The sequence below is a fragment of the Trichosurus vulpecula genome, chromosome 1, assembly GCF_011100635.1.
Source record: "Trichosurus vulpecula isolate mTriVul1 chromosome 1, mTriVul1.pri, whole genome shotgun sequence".
In the NCBI taxonomy this organism is placed as follows: Eukaryota; Metazoa; Chordata; class Mammalia; order Diprotodontia; family Phalangeridae; genus Trichosurus; species Trichosurus vulpecula.
In genome coordinates, this window is record NC_050573.1 from 561,941,902 (window position 1) to 561,958,877 (window position 16,976).

Below are 16,976 nucleotides of genomic sequence, written 5' to 3' on the forward strand. Positions count from 1 at the left end.
TTTATCTCTCTCTAGATGTCTCATTCACCTTTATCTGTCTTCACATCAGCAGTTTTTTTTTTTCTCCCTCAGAATGGAGCTAGCTATTACTATGATCATGTGGCTACAACTTAACCACTTTCTCAGAATCTTAGGGATGACTTTAGTGTGTGTGGGGAGATGAAGAGGTACACTCATACTCCACCACTGTAATTACTTATTCTCCACCAACATGGTTCCCATTTTCACAAAATCAGTATTGACTTTTAATTATCAAGCTTTTACTTAATAATGCAAAACAAGGAAAAAATATAATATTTTAAAATAAAAGGCAAAGACAGGAATGATTATATCATTTACTCATTAGAAAGCCCATAAACCTGACTCACACTCTCTCCCAGTAATTCATATAGTATCCTTGGAAGAGAATAAATATGCACCTTCAGAAACCTAGCAGGGGGATGCATGAGTAGGGAAACCCACATGCCCAGGGTACCTCATGAATCTGGATAACATCCTTGATATCCTGGGTTTCTTTACATAACTGTTTGCCACATGTGTGACCTTTTGGACAAAATTACTTCTCTACTATTTGCTCCCTTTCTGGTTCTCAGAGTTCTACTGATGGGCAAAGCTGTTTCTCTGCTGCTTCTGCTACACATGCTTTTAGCACATAGACACTCTTCTTGGGGTGCTAAGAAAGCATTATTCTCTTTGAGTTGCAAGTATTTCCCTTAAGGCAGAGAACTTCCAAGGTCCTCAGATCTGCTCTGGAGCTCTGAGGTGCTTTTCACTATTAAATTATAGCTAATGATAAGACCATGTAGCCTTTCAACATCCAGTTCCTCAAATAGCAAGGTATTCTGCTTTGTCCAGTTAGCTCTTCAGGAAAACAGATACAAAACCTATCTTTTTGCCTCTGATTGTCTTCAAACTAGAAAGGGCAGTAGAAGGCAACACAGGTAGCTCCAAAAGGTTTTCCCCCTCTCAGTCTACAATAGATTGTGCTAGTGAGCAATAAGTCCAAATAGCTGACTCTCCTTTTTCTTTCTTCGCCTGTGTATTAGCAAGGCAATAATCACAATACAGATGATAATTATAAATATACTTATGTAGCTCTGTATTGTAAAATATAAGAGACTCTCATAATAGGAGATAGAAGAAGTAAACCATCTATTCAGACATCAGAGAACCAGATCCCCAAACCAATAAGTCTGATCCATCCAAACCGCAAACAAATTAAAGAACCAGCAGGTCCATTTTATAGTAACAGCAAAGAACCTAAAACACAACATCACAGCAGGGAGCCAAGCCATCCATAACCTTCCCGCACCCTGCTAGGGCATTGCCACCAACAATCACTCACAGCACAGCTAGCACATGTCTGTTCTCTCCCTCAGCTCTAACTGTTCTGAGCATTTCCTGCTCCCCCCTTCCAGTTCCTCTTGTTCAGCAAGCTCCACATGTGACTTAGGCTTCCTGTGACAGCAGGTCACATGGGCCTATTAATGGGTGGAAAAAGCTTCAATTTTAAATTACCATTGTAACTTGGTAGTGTCCTGCCTCTCTCATCTTACATTCCATTCTACTTCTACTGCCTTCCATTTACCATAGCTTTTAATTTAGCCTCCAACATATTTCCTCATAAGCAGTGGCATCTGTAATGTTTGATATGAAGCTCAGCAATTCCATCTTTCTGCCAGCTATGACCCAATAATCCTTATATAATCTTCCCATTGAACTTGAACAATTACATGATTTATTACTCTTTATTAATTGCAACCTTTGAATGATGAAAAGTCACATTCAGTCAAGATGATAGACTGTAATGCCCTGCTTCCATTTATACCATAGTCATTGCTACCTTCAAACAGATCCTATCAGTATTTTGTTCACTATCTGGTAGATCTTTCTCTTGTCCTCAGAACACTCTGTATCCCTCCTCAGCATTTTATCTGAAAGACTTGCTTTCTCATGAAGTTGATTTTATCAGTGTTCATTACATAAATATTCTTTGTATGCTTCTTTTAGCAACCAAAATGTTTATGCTTGAAAGGGATAGTACAAAAGATATTCAGAGTGAAAAGGACATTACCCGGCTTCTCTTCCATTTAAGTTAGTGGTGAAGCTTAATAAAATATGTTGTTCTTCTTTATTAATCACACAACTTTTGTAATGCAAAATATTCAATAATAAACTAGCATATCATTTAAGGACACAGTTCATATAAACATCTCTACTGGTGTTCTGAATTCAAATTATCTTGCAGTCTCATTTGCAGAACACTTAAGTGAGTATTTTTAACCTTTTTGAAAAGTTTTAATGATAAAAATTGCCATTTTAAGTATGTTCCTTTTTAATTTAAAATATTTTTCATCTTTAAATTGTATTAAATAAGTTCAAAGTATAATTACTTTTTAATTTTCTAACTACGGTGTGGTTATTGTATAATAGAAAGCTTTTGATTCAAGCATTAAACTAATGCAATTTAGATGTACAGTTTAATATTGCATAACTATAATAGAGAATATATTTGTTGCTTAATTATCACATTTAATTTAGAAATCCAGTAACATGCGTTTTAGCAGAATCTCACTCTGTGTGGAATTTTGATCTCTGGTTTTTAGCATCTTATTTATTAGGTTGTCTCCTTTTCTTCAGAAGCACACTTAATCTTTAAAGAAGAAGAGCAATTAATATAATAAAACATGGCTTTGTAAATACATAGAAATGTCTATCACCGTATTCTCGGGGCAGGGTCATCCTTTAAATACGTTGACACTGTCTTTTCTCATAATATCAAAATGCTTCCAAATCATCATCATTTTGTCTTTTTGTATCCATTCTCCTTTGGTGGCTAGATGGATAGATAGATAGATAGATAGATAGATAGATAGATAGATAGATAGACAAAAATACATGTCATGAAAATATAATCCTACTATGATTTTTCTCCATTCCAATTACACATAATTCCTTTATACATTAATAGAAAAAAATCAAGTTTATACTTTCCAATGTACATTTACTTTTTCCTTTCAGTTGGTAATATATGATACACACAGTAGTTCAAAATTTGGAATATTATTTTGCAGCAATTAAAAATGTGAAGATTCTATTCCTTTTGTAATGAATGTTGTTCCTTTACAGCCATCTATGAGCAGTCCTGTGAAGCCTATAAGCACAGAGGGAACACTTCTGGTTTTTACTATATCGATTCAGATGGAAGTGGGCCCCTGGGACCTTTCCTTGTATACTGCAATATGACAGGTGAGTTAATAAGCTTCCTTTGAACATTGTTCTATTTGTGTGCCTGCTCATCACACCCTGAATCATAATTTATCAAGTGCAATGTTTATGCTGTTTGAGGCTTGATTAATATGCTAGGTGATATTAAAAAGATTCTTTAATGTTATTGTAGCACCAAGAAGTGAACAGAGGTCTTAGAATAAAAATTCAAATCAGGACATTACCTATTGTTTCTATGTCATAATAGTAACGAAAGTAATATTTCTATAGTACTTTAAGAGTTATCAAACACTTTACATGTACAATCTCATTTGATCCTCATAGAAATTCTCTAAGGTAAAGGGCATTGTTAGCCCTGTTTTATAAAAATAGGTGCTGAGAAAGATTTAATCACATGACTAACTATGAATTAATGAATAAATGAAAAAATCATTAAGTGCTTACCGTGTGCAAAGCATTTGTTCTCAGTGCTGTGGATACAAGTTGAAAAAAGTAGGACAGTTTCTTTTCTCAAAGAGTTCACATTCTAATGGGGGAGACCATACATATACAGGGTTTTAGTTGCAACTTAGATAGTATAGTTCTGTAGTCCTGAGACCTATTCACTAAATGGGCCTTACCTTACTCAAACTGAGAGCCTGAAAAGACCTTGGATTGAAAGGGCCATGGTCTCCCAGTGCATCCTGGGCCATCTCCCATCGTCCTGGTGAATATCTGGTCACTGGATCCAGATGGCTCTGGAGGAGAAAGTGAGACAGGTGCCCTTGCACAGCGCTCCCTCACTCAAATCAGAGTCAACTGCAAGTGATGTCATCATTTCTCTGACGTCATGGTCCTCTTCGAAAACGAAGGACAGACACAGCAACAACAAGTATGTTGGCAAAGCAGATTGTAATGTCTCTTCTTTAATGTAATTTCTTCTGATAAAATCACATCAGTTTCTAATGTTGAATCATTTCACTCTGCAAAGTACTTTGGCGGCAAGAACTTTCTTTTTCTGGGCCTTCAGTAGCTGTGACTTTAGTACCACAGGAACAGTTGCCAGGATGTATCTTCATTGGAGCTGCTTCCCAGGATCATGGCTGTGGGCTTTGTGCTGCAAGCATTCCTAGTCCCAAGGTTCTTGGATTTAGGGTCCTGAGCTGTGTCCACTGTGGTCTGAGTGGGAATGGTGGTCAAGACGGTGGTGGTGCTTTGACTTGCCTGCCAAAAGATAAGTCCTGTCTCTTCTGCAGGGTGCCTTGCTGCTGTAGCAAGTTTGGCTTATCTGCCCTGTGGTGGCAATTGGTTGGCAGTTGGTATATAAGCTGAAACTTGAACTCAGATCCTCCTGGTTCCAACCATAGTGCTTTATCCATTATACCAAGATGCCTCTCTGAATTTATAAAACACTTAAAATGGACTTTTGCCTTCAGCCTGGTATTTTCAGAATATTAGAACTGGAAGGAAACTTACAGTTCCAATGCTCTTACTTTAAAGATGATGGAACTGAGGCCCTGAGAGGGGAAATGATGTTCTCAATTCACAGAGCTACTAAAGGACGTATGGGATTATACTTTATTTGTCTCACTGTATGCAAGGTAATATTAAACTTATACCTGGCAGAAAAATAAGTCAATGAACAAACAGCGTAAATACCTATCACGTGCCAGGCCATATGCTAAATGTTCAGGATAGAAATACAAAAGATGTAACAATTCATATGCTCAAGTTTATTTTAACTGGAGAAAAAGAAGTATATACTAGGCATACAGAGAACAAATGCTTTTTTTTAAAGAATTCATACAAATTATGTAAATACAAGGTAATCTGAGAGGATTACCAAAGACTTCATGAAGAAGTAGGGAGTGAATTCCAGACATTGAGAATGGCTAGTACGTGGACATGAATATATTTGATGAAAATCTGCAATATGTCCTATCTTGGTCTCAGTTATATGAACGATATTTGAAATTGAAATATGCCTATATATAAAATAGGTATGTCCTAAATCATGTGCATTGCAAGATGGTAACATAGTTACTCCCTACAAATTATTTCTCTCAAACATAAATCTCAAAAAACCCACAGACATTCCAGGTCCAAATACTGGATCTTCAAGATGAGTAGACAAAAAAAAAAAACCAAAGTAGAAATGTGGAGAAATAGTATTGAATAATTATGCTGCTTACAGACTTCATTCAATTTTTCAGTTTCTAAGTCCTCTCTGTGAGCCAATTACAGTCAACTCAAGTTACTTTGTGTGATTGTGCTTCGAGATTTGCTTGTAGATCTCCCCACCTCTTTCATCCATGGCTGTGATTTGGCTTACATTCCAGAATTGCTGCCACACGCTGATTCTTCCCAGCCATGAAAAGAAAAAGAGAAAACAACTCGAAGAGGTTCTATGGAAGACTCAGGCAGTGCACAATGCAAAAAGGGATGATCAATTCAGTAGGCTTTGCTATCTAAAGTGTGCTTTGGTCCAGTAACCAGGATTGGCTCTTACTTTCCCCCACTGGAAGGAGGCTGAGGACACTGTGCTTCAGGGTTGTTGCAGCTCTCCAGTGGGTGGGGAAAGGGGGGATGATCAAAGAATGAGAAGAGAAACCAGAGACTATCAACTGAGAACACAAAAGACTGAAGGATTCAAGTTCCAAAATTGAAACCCAAGTAAAAATCTACTTTAGAGGCAGATAAATCAGTCGAGAGACTCAAAAAGACAAAAGGTAAAATTAATAAAAATGGAAAAATGCCAGACAGAGAACACTGAAAAAAATATTGTACTATGAAGGAAAATTAACTAAATTATGCCAATTAAAAAGAAAATCCTGAAGACACCCTAGAGATCAATACAGAATTTTAAAAGACAAACAATTATGAGGGATAAAGAAAAAAAGAAAACAAGACTGAAAAACCCTCCAAATAAATAGAAGCACACAAAAGCAATTTTTTTTTTGTTTCTTTTTCTGTTTTGTTTTAAGAAGGGGTGGGGGAGGATTAGCAGAAATCAAGCCAACAAGTATTTATTAAGTGTCTGCTATGCTCAAGGCACTGTGTTAAATATTGGAGATACAGTTTCAATAACAAGCACCTTTTGCAAGAGAAATAATTTTAAACATAAAAAACAATTCAAACAATAGGATTACTCTATAGTCAAAAGAAATCTGAAAACACTGAAGGGATAGAATGCTCCAAAAAATAAAATATATTCAATTGTTTATCTTTATTATGTTTTTAAAAATGAACTATAATCTAAAAGAAAGATTCCTGCAAAAAAAGAACTTTAAAAATTAAAAATACAGAGAATATTTGCCTTGCACAAACACCAGAAACACAAGAATCATAAATATGCCAAATTATCACCAAAATACTAAGGGATGGGAGAAATTCTTTCATGGGTTTGAGGATAATCACTTTTTAAAGATATTAAACAGGAGTAGAAGAAAGAACAATGATCTTCTTGAAGGAAAAGGTACATGAGATTAAAAATTTAAGGGCAATGTAAAGATTCAGAAGAATAAAAAAAAAAGCTGAATTAATACTTTGCTGACTAAATCTCGTGATGCCCTCTGAGTGAATCAACATTTTATTGGAAGAATAATTTAGTTAGAAGTTCTGCAGACAGGGAAAGAGCTTGTAAGAGACAGAAGTGATTTTGAGATACTCTCCCACCTAGTCCATAGGTAATAAACAGAAAAGGGCTCTTTAGACTCTCAACAAGGGGGTGGGAGTGAGCCTGTGAAGACCTGGTTTTGAAAAATAAGAGGAACTGATACAGGGACAAACATAACATGGATTTTTGTTGCAGGGGATAAACCCATGTTTTTAGAAGCAGGATAAAATGCATGAAAAATGAGCACCTATTGGCTAATCTTTGAGACATTATTGGCTTCATCTGGATGGAAACTTCCATGGGCCAAATTAAGACAGTGCCTTTTATTCCGAACTTTTATTGTAGGATATGTGAGTTAGCAAGTCATGTAGGCCCCTAAGTCATTACAAATGAGGAAATTTACTTAGCCAGGTTCACACCACTACCTGGTTGATTAAGTGTGGCCTATAATTCTGCTGCATGGAATTACTGCAGCTGGAACTAGGAGACACCCTTTATTCACCCTGTCTTTTCGCATAAAATCATTTGCAAATTCTTTCTCTCTTAGAATCCCTAAATAAAAGTGGCCTTTAGACGTTTCCAATTCCTTTGGAAGGGGGGTTGATATGCTAAGACATAAAGGTAATAGAAATGACTTTTTGACAATTTTGCAATGCACTTGAGTATTCGGAGTAACTGGCATTTTTGCAGAGTGGCCTCAAATTGTGTCTCTCTAGGCACAGACAGCATCAGTCGGTCACCTCAGAAGCTTTATAGGCCTTAAAAGAATAACCTGATGAGAACGAAATAAACAGGGAAGTCTTCTCCCCAGATAAGGCCAATAGCATTCCCCTGTACCAGCTCTATCCCTGCTGTGTATACATGGTCAAAACGGAGCAGAGACTGAAAAAAACAAATACTAAATACCTCAGGGTCCTAGAATCCTTACAGAGCTTGTGAGGTATCTCTTTTTTCTGCTATCATCTTGAGCATGCACTGGGTGTGTTCTCCTCATTTGTTAGGGGACCAGTGGCTAGCACTCCAGTTCCATTTAACTACTTGACACGGGGTGGGTAACCTTAAGGAGATATTTACTTCATATATATGTAGCAAAGACAACTCTACAAACATTTACCATAATGACTCAGTACATTATTCTTTGACTCCTTCCCTATGCTACTTCAATCTATGGGGATTAGGGGATGAGGTTTCAGTTCACAATTTATCTTAACCATCGAGGTCAGCATCGGTTCTGTTCTAGATGCAGCATCCAGCCTGGGTTCCTAGAAACCAGCATACCTTGAGCTCACACTATTAGCCTTTGAAATTTCCATGATTAGGGATTCTATTTCCAGAATCTAGCATGGACTATGATGAACAGACAGACACCTAAGCCCTTCCCCTTATGGCTTGGTTCTCTCACTAGAGACAGTAAAGAAGCCACTTTGCTCTCCAAGATACAAATAAAACAAAGAGAAAGGGTGAACTAGAGAAGACTCAAGCCCTTTTGAAGATATCAAAAAGCCCAGCAGTGCAATCAATTAAAAATAGCCCAACTATGTGGTAGGCCAGCTGGGAGCAGTTACGAGATATGCACGTATGCACTTCACTAAACATATCGGTGTGGTCCCTGAAGCAGTCTCTCAGCCTCTGTATGTGCAAAGACAATACTTCAGGTGGTCTAGGTATGCATCTGTTAAACCAGTAAAGGAAGAGACAAGGTTCACTTCCCAAAAGGAGCTGGGAATAGGTAGTTTAGTTTGCCTGAAGCCTGAAGAAAAATCTGAACCATGGTTGTGGAGAGAGAGTGAGAACAGCAAGATTGCAGATTTGTTATTGTTGGAAACCTCAACCCTCAACATAAACCTACTGTGCCCAGATGTAGAGTAGGTGATTCCTCCATATGAGAAGATACAAGTTCCCCAGCCAGACACTTAGGGCTCATCACCACTTTGATACTGAGTACTTTCTAAGTAGCCTCCCTCCTCAGCCCCATCCCTAGGCATCGCTGGTAGTGAGCACAAACTATGTCGCAGGTTTCTGTGGGCTAAATGAAGCCCAAGAGCAGGGACATCTATAGGTGCAGTGATGCTTGACAAACATCCGCTCTCTACTCGTGTGCTGCTAGAAGGGTTAGATGCTGAATTTACCGAACCGTGTGAAGGAAAAGAGGAGACAGGCTGACTAAAACCAAAGCAACGTAAGAAAATGATTCGAGGCTTAGGGAAAGGTCTGAGCTTGGATTAGTCCTATACCCTAGAATTACTTGAGGACTGGACTCTGGAGATCCTCCCTCCATGGAGGATGAAAGAGCCCTACAGCCCAGCCTTAGAGTTCTGCAGCACTAGTGAAGAGAGAGGAGTGTTAGTGGTTGCAATCCAACATCAAAGATATCAAGAAAAAAAAAAAAACAAAGAAACAGACAGTAAAAGTCCTATGCAAAAATAGATAAAACAACATAGATGATGCTAAAAATCAGAAAGAAATATAAATAAAATTTCACTGAAAGACCAAAGTACGATTAGCAAATGTTATAATATGAAGGAAACTAAGTCAAGAATATCTGAAAAAAAAAACAGATGCAGAAACCTCAGAGATAATGGAACAACAAGAAACCTTATAAGGGCTGGGGGAAAAATTAGAAGGAAAAAATGTAGAGAAGAATTTGTCAGAAATTAAAGTTCATGTATGGGACAGAATTTTCAAATAATATGAGAGACATCTTTAGGAAAAACAAAGTAAATTTATTTACAAACCTTGGAAGATTTGGGCGTACCTCCGTAATGGAGGAGGCGAGGTAAAAGGGAACCTGCCTTAATTTATTCTCTTAATGAAAAGATTCCCACCCATCTCTATCCCTTCTCACCATTGGCTGGGAGGCAGGCTTACAGTCTAGGTTCAAAAACTACACAGAGGACCAAGGTTGATCCGGTCCATCCAGGTTTTCCCTATTGGAGCTCAACTGCCAGGGTGGAGTCTGAAAGTCTAGGAGAAGAAATGGGGAGGTGGGGGAGACCTTCCTGGAGCAGAGAATAAATAGCTCACAGGAAGTGCATTATCTTCCTATTTCATGCTAACATCTGAGAGAGGGGGGAGGGCATGCCCACAGCTCTAGGCCCTGACCTTCTAGAATCACCACAAGGGCAAATCCCAAACCTCTCCTACTCCCTTAGACATTCCCTATTTCAGAAATATGAGAAGAGTGCAACCCTTGCACTTCACCCTGCAAAGTCTTCACAATTATCCGTCCCATTCATTCTCAAAACAACAAATAGAGTTTTTATTTCAGAATTTTAAAAAAGCTATTTGTATTTGTATTTGTATATTTGTATACTAGAACAAATTAAATACTTAATGGAAATCTTTTTTCTCTTTTGAGACTATGTTTCCCTATCCCCTAGACTGTAGTGTAAGTCAGGGCCTGATCTCAGATCAAGGCACTGAAGCTTTGACCTGCTCCATTTCCAACCTGGGCCGGCTCACTCCTCCTTAGGCAGCTTGATGACGCCCTGTCCAAACTGTTTACCATATTGATACTAGATTTAGTTGGAGACAACAGTTAGACTGGATTTAGTGGAGCCCTATTGCAACTGAGCACTCCTGAGCTCAAAGGATCCACCAGCCTCAGCCTTCAGTTAAGTTTACAGGCATGAACCACCATGCCCAGAGAGAATCTCTTTAAGAAATGATAGATGAGTAGATTTTGGGGAGAAATAGGTACAGAAAAATTAGAAGAAAAATAAAAGGTAGCAACGTTAAAAGAAAATATCAATAGTCAAAGTAAGGGCATTGAAGACAAAATGGGGAGATAATTTAAGAATTATAGGTCTCCAAACAAGACAAATAAAAAATCTTGAATACCATAATGTTCAAAATAATAAAAATTCCAAACGGAAAGGCTGTGAATACAGGCAACAAAGCAAGTAGCCAAGAGAAAAATCTGAAAATATGAAGGGAAAACAATTCAAATAACACTGGAGTATTCTATAGTTATAGAAAATCAGAGAAGAGAATGAAGTAATATATTGACAAGGAATGGAATTCAAAATGAATTTAGAAGAGATGCATCTTGTATATATAAATCTTTTTTTTTTTTACATTTTTTGGGGGCAGGGCAATTGGGCTTAAGTGACTTACCCAAGGTCACACAGCTAGTACATGTGTCAAGTGTCTGAGGCCACATTTGAATTCAGGTCCCCCTGACTCCAGGGCCAGTGCTCTACTCACTACGCCACCTAGTTGCCCCGTGTATATATAAATCTAATCATCTGTCGGGGAAAAATGGATTTTTGGGGGTGGGGGGGAAGGCATTTGAGGAATTCCTGGGGAGAAAAAAATGACTAATCATTTGACTTGTAAAAAACTTCAAATAAAAGCTCAAGCAAGGTAAAAAAAAATCGTGGGAAGACTAATTAAGTTCTTTATCTTATTTTTATATGTTACGGTCTTCTAAAAAAACATATAATGATCCATGGGGTAAAAGAAAATACAAAATATATCTTCAAGGGATAAAAAGAGCTAAAAGAGTTATTAAAGGTTCAGGAGAAACAATGGGGAAAGAATTGAGCTGAGACAAGTCAACCTAAATTCCTTGATTCCACTCAGGTGAATCAGTATATTTTATAAGTGGAGGGACAGAACAAGGGGACAGCAGAGTAGGACATTACATAAATTGGTAAAATATCTTTGTTTTACTCTCTCCCCAAGCCTCAGTCTTGTTCCTGAACAAATGTAATTTACAAATAGGGGAACGTCAGTAATTAGTTTGAATCCTATGATAATAAGTTGTATGTTACAAATTTGAAATTTAATTTAATCTTGCCTTTTTACAGAATAATGTTAGCTATTATTAACCATAAAAATGTGTATTCTTATCTTTCTGGCCCCAAGAGATAATCCTTTAATCTCCAGAGATTAAAAGAATATTCAGTATACAATTTTAAAATGAAATCAATAATAAAACCAAGATGTAGTTGAATATTTACAATACTTTAGCATGAGAAAGATCATAACCATAATCACTTCAAGTTTCTAGTATAATAGAGATAGCTTTCTCTTCACTTCTGGGAACACAATTCTAGCATTCAGTTCGCTCAAGATTGTAGTTACAAAAGTAAAGTAGTTGGAGAATTCAAAACTCCTCCCTTTGTTGGTAGTTTGTCTACATTTTGTGGAAAACAAAAGAAAGGAACAGGAACTCAAGGTTGAGGGAGAATTTATTTCTGGGTTAGGAGGGAAGTGGGGTATAAGAAATTGTTGAATGGGCTAAAGTCTCTCGCTGCCCCAAGCCATAGGTCTTTGTGATTTGGTCAGCAATGAATCTCCAATTCTATGTTTAGGTTGTGATCTGAATGCTTCTCGCCTCCCTTGCTGCTGGCCATCACAGCCATGCTGAAACTGGTTTTTTGGCAACTTATGGCCACATCACCATCTTCAAATTTAGTCTTAAGGGCATCTGGGAACTTTCTGTAGACCGTCATATGTCAAGTAAAAGGCTCCTAGTTCTCAGGGAATCCTGAAATGTCTTGAACAGCAGGCATTGGGGCCTAAACCATTGGGAGTTTCTATGACAATATCCTTCAGCAAGGCAAGAGTTGCATATCAATGAAGAAGTTGGACAAAATGACATCTGGTCACTTCTAGATCTTAAACTATGGTCCTATGAATAGCATTGGTATAATTCAGTATTTTTTTCAATGTATATAGAAACAAAGCAATGTCTACCTGCAAACTTGCTAAGATTTGCACATTTGTCGGTGTATTTCATGTTCAATCTTGAGGTTAAATTTAAAGAATACAATACCATCATACCTTTTAAATTGGAAGGGATCATCAGGTCCAACCCATTATGTTAGAGATAAGGCAACTAATGCCCAGAGAAGTTAAGTGACTTGCCCAGGGTCACACAGCTAATAAATACTTGAAGTGGGTTTTTAATCCATTACAATTCATGAGGGATAGGTTTCAGTATTCTCAGGCCCACATTAATTCTTTTTCAATAGACCTCATTACAAAATATTTTTTGTTTTACTGTTTCCCAACCCACTCTTGTTCCTGAACAAATGTAATCAGTGAATAGGGGAAAATCAGTAATTAGTTTTAGTCATGTGATAATAAATTGTATTTGAAGTTTAGTTTGATTTTGCTTTTTTACACAATAGTGATATTAGCCCTTATAATCCATAAATTTATATGTTCTCCTCTTTCTGACCCCAGAGATAATTTACAATAAGCTACTTTAAAATTTTCAAAACTGATGGTTTTTCTATTTTTTTTCTTTCATTAAGCCAAGGAGAGTTTTGTAATGGAAAGAACATTAATCTTGGTGTCAAATTATTTGACTTTGAATCCTATTTGTGACATTTTGTGAGTGTCGATTTCCTCACATGTAAAATATATGTGAAAATAGTAGTAGTACTGCCTACATCGGATTGTTGGTGTAACAAATGTGATTTATAAACTTGTAGAGCACTATTAAGGGTGAATTATTCTTACAATAGTAACAAATAGTGTTTTGTCGAGTTTCGGGGCAGGGTGGGCATAATGCTTGTTTAAGTGAACAGAAACATTCATGATCATTTATGAACAAATTATAGAAAACTAATTTGGCAAACAAAGTTGGTGTACTTTTTTATGTTGGCATATAATATTTAGCAAACATCTAATTCCTCATTATATTACCAATGAATTCATCTTTACTGCAGGGGATTGGCTCTACATGGCTATCTTACATATAAGTTGTTTATATGATTTGAGAGTGACCTCACTTTTGCAAAGAACACCAAAGAAAAGGGAATCCTGCAATAAATTCAATCTGTCTTTTGTCCATTGTGCTAAAAGCACTAAGCTCCCATAAACTTGAATTGGGAAATGTGATATCAAATAAATCACAGAGCAGTACAAAAGAAAGAAAAAGACAAAGAGCAGTCCTGATAGTACAGGAGTGAAAAAAATGTGTAAATTCAGATTCACAAAGAATATTGACAAGCCACAGGGGATGTTTAGAAAATACAAAGCCACCTGAAAAGCAGTGGGTTGCAGACAAAGAAACAAGTCAGGTTAGGAAGCTAAATGTCTCCAGAGGCTTGGGGACCTTCTATTCAAATGAAGATCACAGACCTCAGAGCAAGGGAAAATATACTGCTTAAAGAGATACACAGATAGATGGATAGATAGATAGATAAAGATATCTATCTATTTATCTCTATACACACATATTTTCCTTTGCATTAAATAAAATGTACTAGAAATTAAAAAGAATCAGTAGTTTATACATTTAGCTACATTAATGTTCCATTTATAATTGGGATATGAAGTCTTGCATACAAGTTAATTTTATAGTTAAATGAAGCGTACTCTTTAAGGACCAACACTTTTTCCCTCCTTTTTCAATTTTAACCATTTTAGGTAGAGTATTTCTTTCTCTTTTCTTTTAATTTCTTTCAAGTGGTATGCCTTTTGTTTTTTCGTCACCCCCTTTTAAAATTTATCTCTCTTCCTTTTCCAACCCAGTGAGCCTGCTCTGTAAACAAAGAAGAGAAACAATTATGTAAGTAAAACTAATAGACATCATCTGTGTCTGAGAGCATATGAAATAGTCCACACCTACAGTCTCTAGCCTACAACTGTCAGTGAAGAAAGATATGTGGATTCTTTAATCCTTCTCTGTGGATTCTCTAATATCTTCTCTGGGTCCAAGATTGGTAATTTTGCTTAGACAATATTAGTTCCATTTAGTTTTCCTTTCCTTTAAATTGTTATGATGATTATATGTCCTGTCTTTTTCGGGGGGTGGAGAGGTTTCTACTTACTTTACTGAGAATCATTACGTATTATCTTTCCCATGTTGCTCTGACTTCCTCCTGTTTGTATTTTTATGACGTTACACTACTATCATATAGCAATTCATTTATTCATTCTTCAGTAAATGAGCCTCTGAATTGTTCTTTATCACATAACAAAATAGATTGCTGATGTGACTACTTTGGTATATATGGAACCAAGCCTTCTGTCTAAAACCTTTTTGGTTATGTATTTTGATCTCTAGGTAAAATAATGTGGACATTTATGTTTGTTTTTTCCCCACATAATTTCCAAGTGTCTTCCAGAATGGGAGGAGAGGAATGCAATTCATTTATCTATTACCAGCTTATTAGAGAGCCTATCCCTACAGTCCTTCCAAAATTAAAGATTTCCATTTTTAAAAAATCTTTGCTGGTTTACTGGATAAGGTGAAACATAAAACATGCTCTAGTTAATACTTCTCTTATTAGTGATTTGGTACAATCATTCATATGGTTATTAATGGATTGCATTTCTTTTGGAAAGTATCTCTACCTTTGATGTTTGATCTTTAGAAAGATTTCTTTTTATCCTTTCAAAGGTGTCCTTTGATATCTATTTCTGGCTTGTATGTAGAGGCTTGGGGGGTAAGACACTGATGAGTTGTAGAAAGCCAGGGAGAGGAAAAAAGGGCTTAAACTTAATAAGAAAGAAAGAAATCATATAAGTAACTTGCAGGGATTTAAACTAATGAAGTCATTTAGAGCTTGATCTTAAAGAGGTGTAATTTTAAGAAATTGAGGAAAAATTGAAAGAAAAAGAGTGCTAAGATTTTATTGTCATATTTAAAGGAGATCTAGGAACAATAAAGAAGGATAAGAATCAAAAAGGATTAGGGATAAAAATTTGAAGATGACTCAAGAATGTAAAGGAGAAAACAGTTAAAAAGGTAATATAACCCAGGTTGACTGAAGATGCACTCACAGAATCCAGAAACTGGTGACATTATAAAAATGGGACTTGTGGCATTTCTGTGGAGATTTCTGGCAGATGAACACTTCCAGAAGGAGATGAGACAAAAGATATTTGGAGTTCAGAGTTTGATTTCCATTGGAGGACTTGTAACCATTTGGACCCACACCATCAGCTCCTATCATTTTTCACAATCTAACTCCTCTCTCCAGAGAAACGTTGCTGCTTGGTTCTTAGGGAATGCTTGTGTCATGAATGCCTCCTCCCCATCAGAATGCAAACACTTTATCTTTATAAAGTCTTTTTTAAATACTCACTTGTGTTTACATTTTTCATATACCTCTTTATTCCTTTGTTTTAAGTTCAAAGTTTCAGTTAAGCCCTGAGCTTTTCATCTGGAATGCTTAATTTTTTTTTTCCACCTGTAGGATTGTATTTAAGGTATTTTTGGTTGTAAGCCTGTATCTTTTGCTTTGGAGAATATTGTTTTCTATGCTACTCCTTCAAAGGGGTTGTTGATAAATCTTGTGTGATTATGACTGTGGTTTCCTCAGTACCGAAACTTTCCAGTAGCTTACAGTGGTTTTTTTTTTTACCTTTAAGCTCTGGATTTTGGCTATGATGTTCTTAGAAGTTTTCATTTTGGGGTTTCTTTCAAGGGGTGAATGGTATATTCTTTCTATTTTTCACTTTGCCCTTTAATTCCATGAAATCTGGACATTTTTCTTTCAAGATTTCTTGAAGTGTGATACTCAGCCTTTTTTGTGGGGTGGTATGGTTTTTGAGTATTGACTTCCAATGATTCTTAAATTTTTTCTCCATCCCTTTTCCATATCAATTTTTTATTTGCAATAACATATTTTCTTCATTTTTCAATATTTTAAACTTTTAAAAATATTTCTTGTTAAATCTTAGAGCTATTAAATGCTGTTTGGTCCAGCAAAATTTTCAGGATCTATTACTTGGTTAAAGTTTTATACATCTTGTGAAACTTTTAATTTCTTTCTTAGTCATTCTTCCATAACTCTAATTTCTTTTCCAATTCTGTACTCCATTACTCTCATTTTATTTATAATATCACTATGGTTATATTTTTAACTCTTGCATCATTTCTTCTTGGAATTCTAACTGATCTTGTGGGAAAGTGGTTTTCTGTTTTTTTTTTTCTTTGAGACTAAGCTTGTAGGTGTTTTGGAGTTACAGTTATCCCTTCCACATCACAACTTTCCCCATTCCAATTTTGATATATCATTGGTTGGCATAAGAAATTAAATGGGAATTTTTTGAGATTTTTGCGGAAGCCATAGACAACATGCCAAGACCAACAGGTGACACAGAAAAAGTCTAGAAACTCAGAAATGCATAAGATATATGTAAATATTACATAAAATCAACATGCTTTTTCTTTTAATACCATAAT

At 36.3% G+C, this 16,976-nt stretch overlaps 1 protein-coding gene across 6 annotated transcripts in view; it reads left to right on the forward strand.

The window, feature by feature from the left end:
* CNTNAP4 (contactin associated protein family member 4) overlaps nt 1–16,976 on the forward strand; it is a 419,915-nt gene that overhangs the window by 249,692 nt on the left and 153,247 nt on the right. For all 6 annotated transcript variants that reach the window (XM_036741850.1, XM_036741849.1, XM_036741851.1 and 3 more), the window contains one exon: nt 3,130–3,249. In XM_036741850.1, coding sequence (XP_036597745.1) covers nt 3,130–3,249 — 120 coding nt within the window. The remainder of the gene's footprint in view (nt 1–3,129; nt 3,250–16,976) is intronic.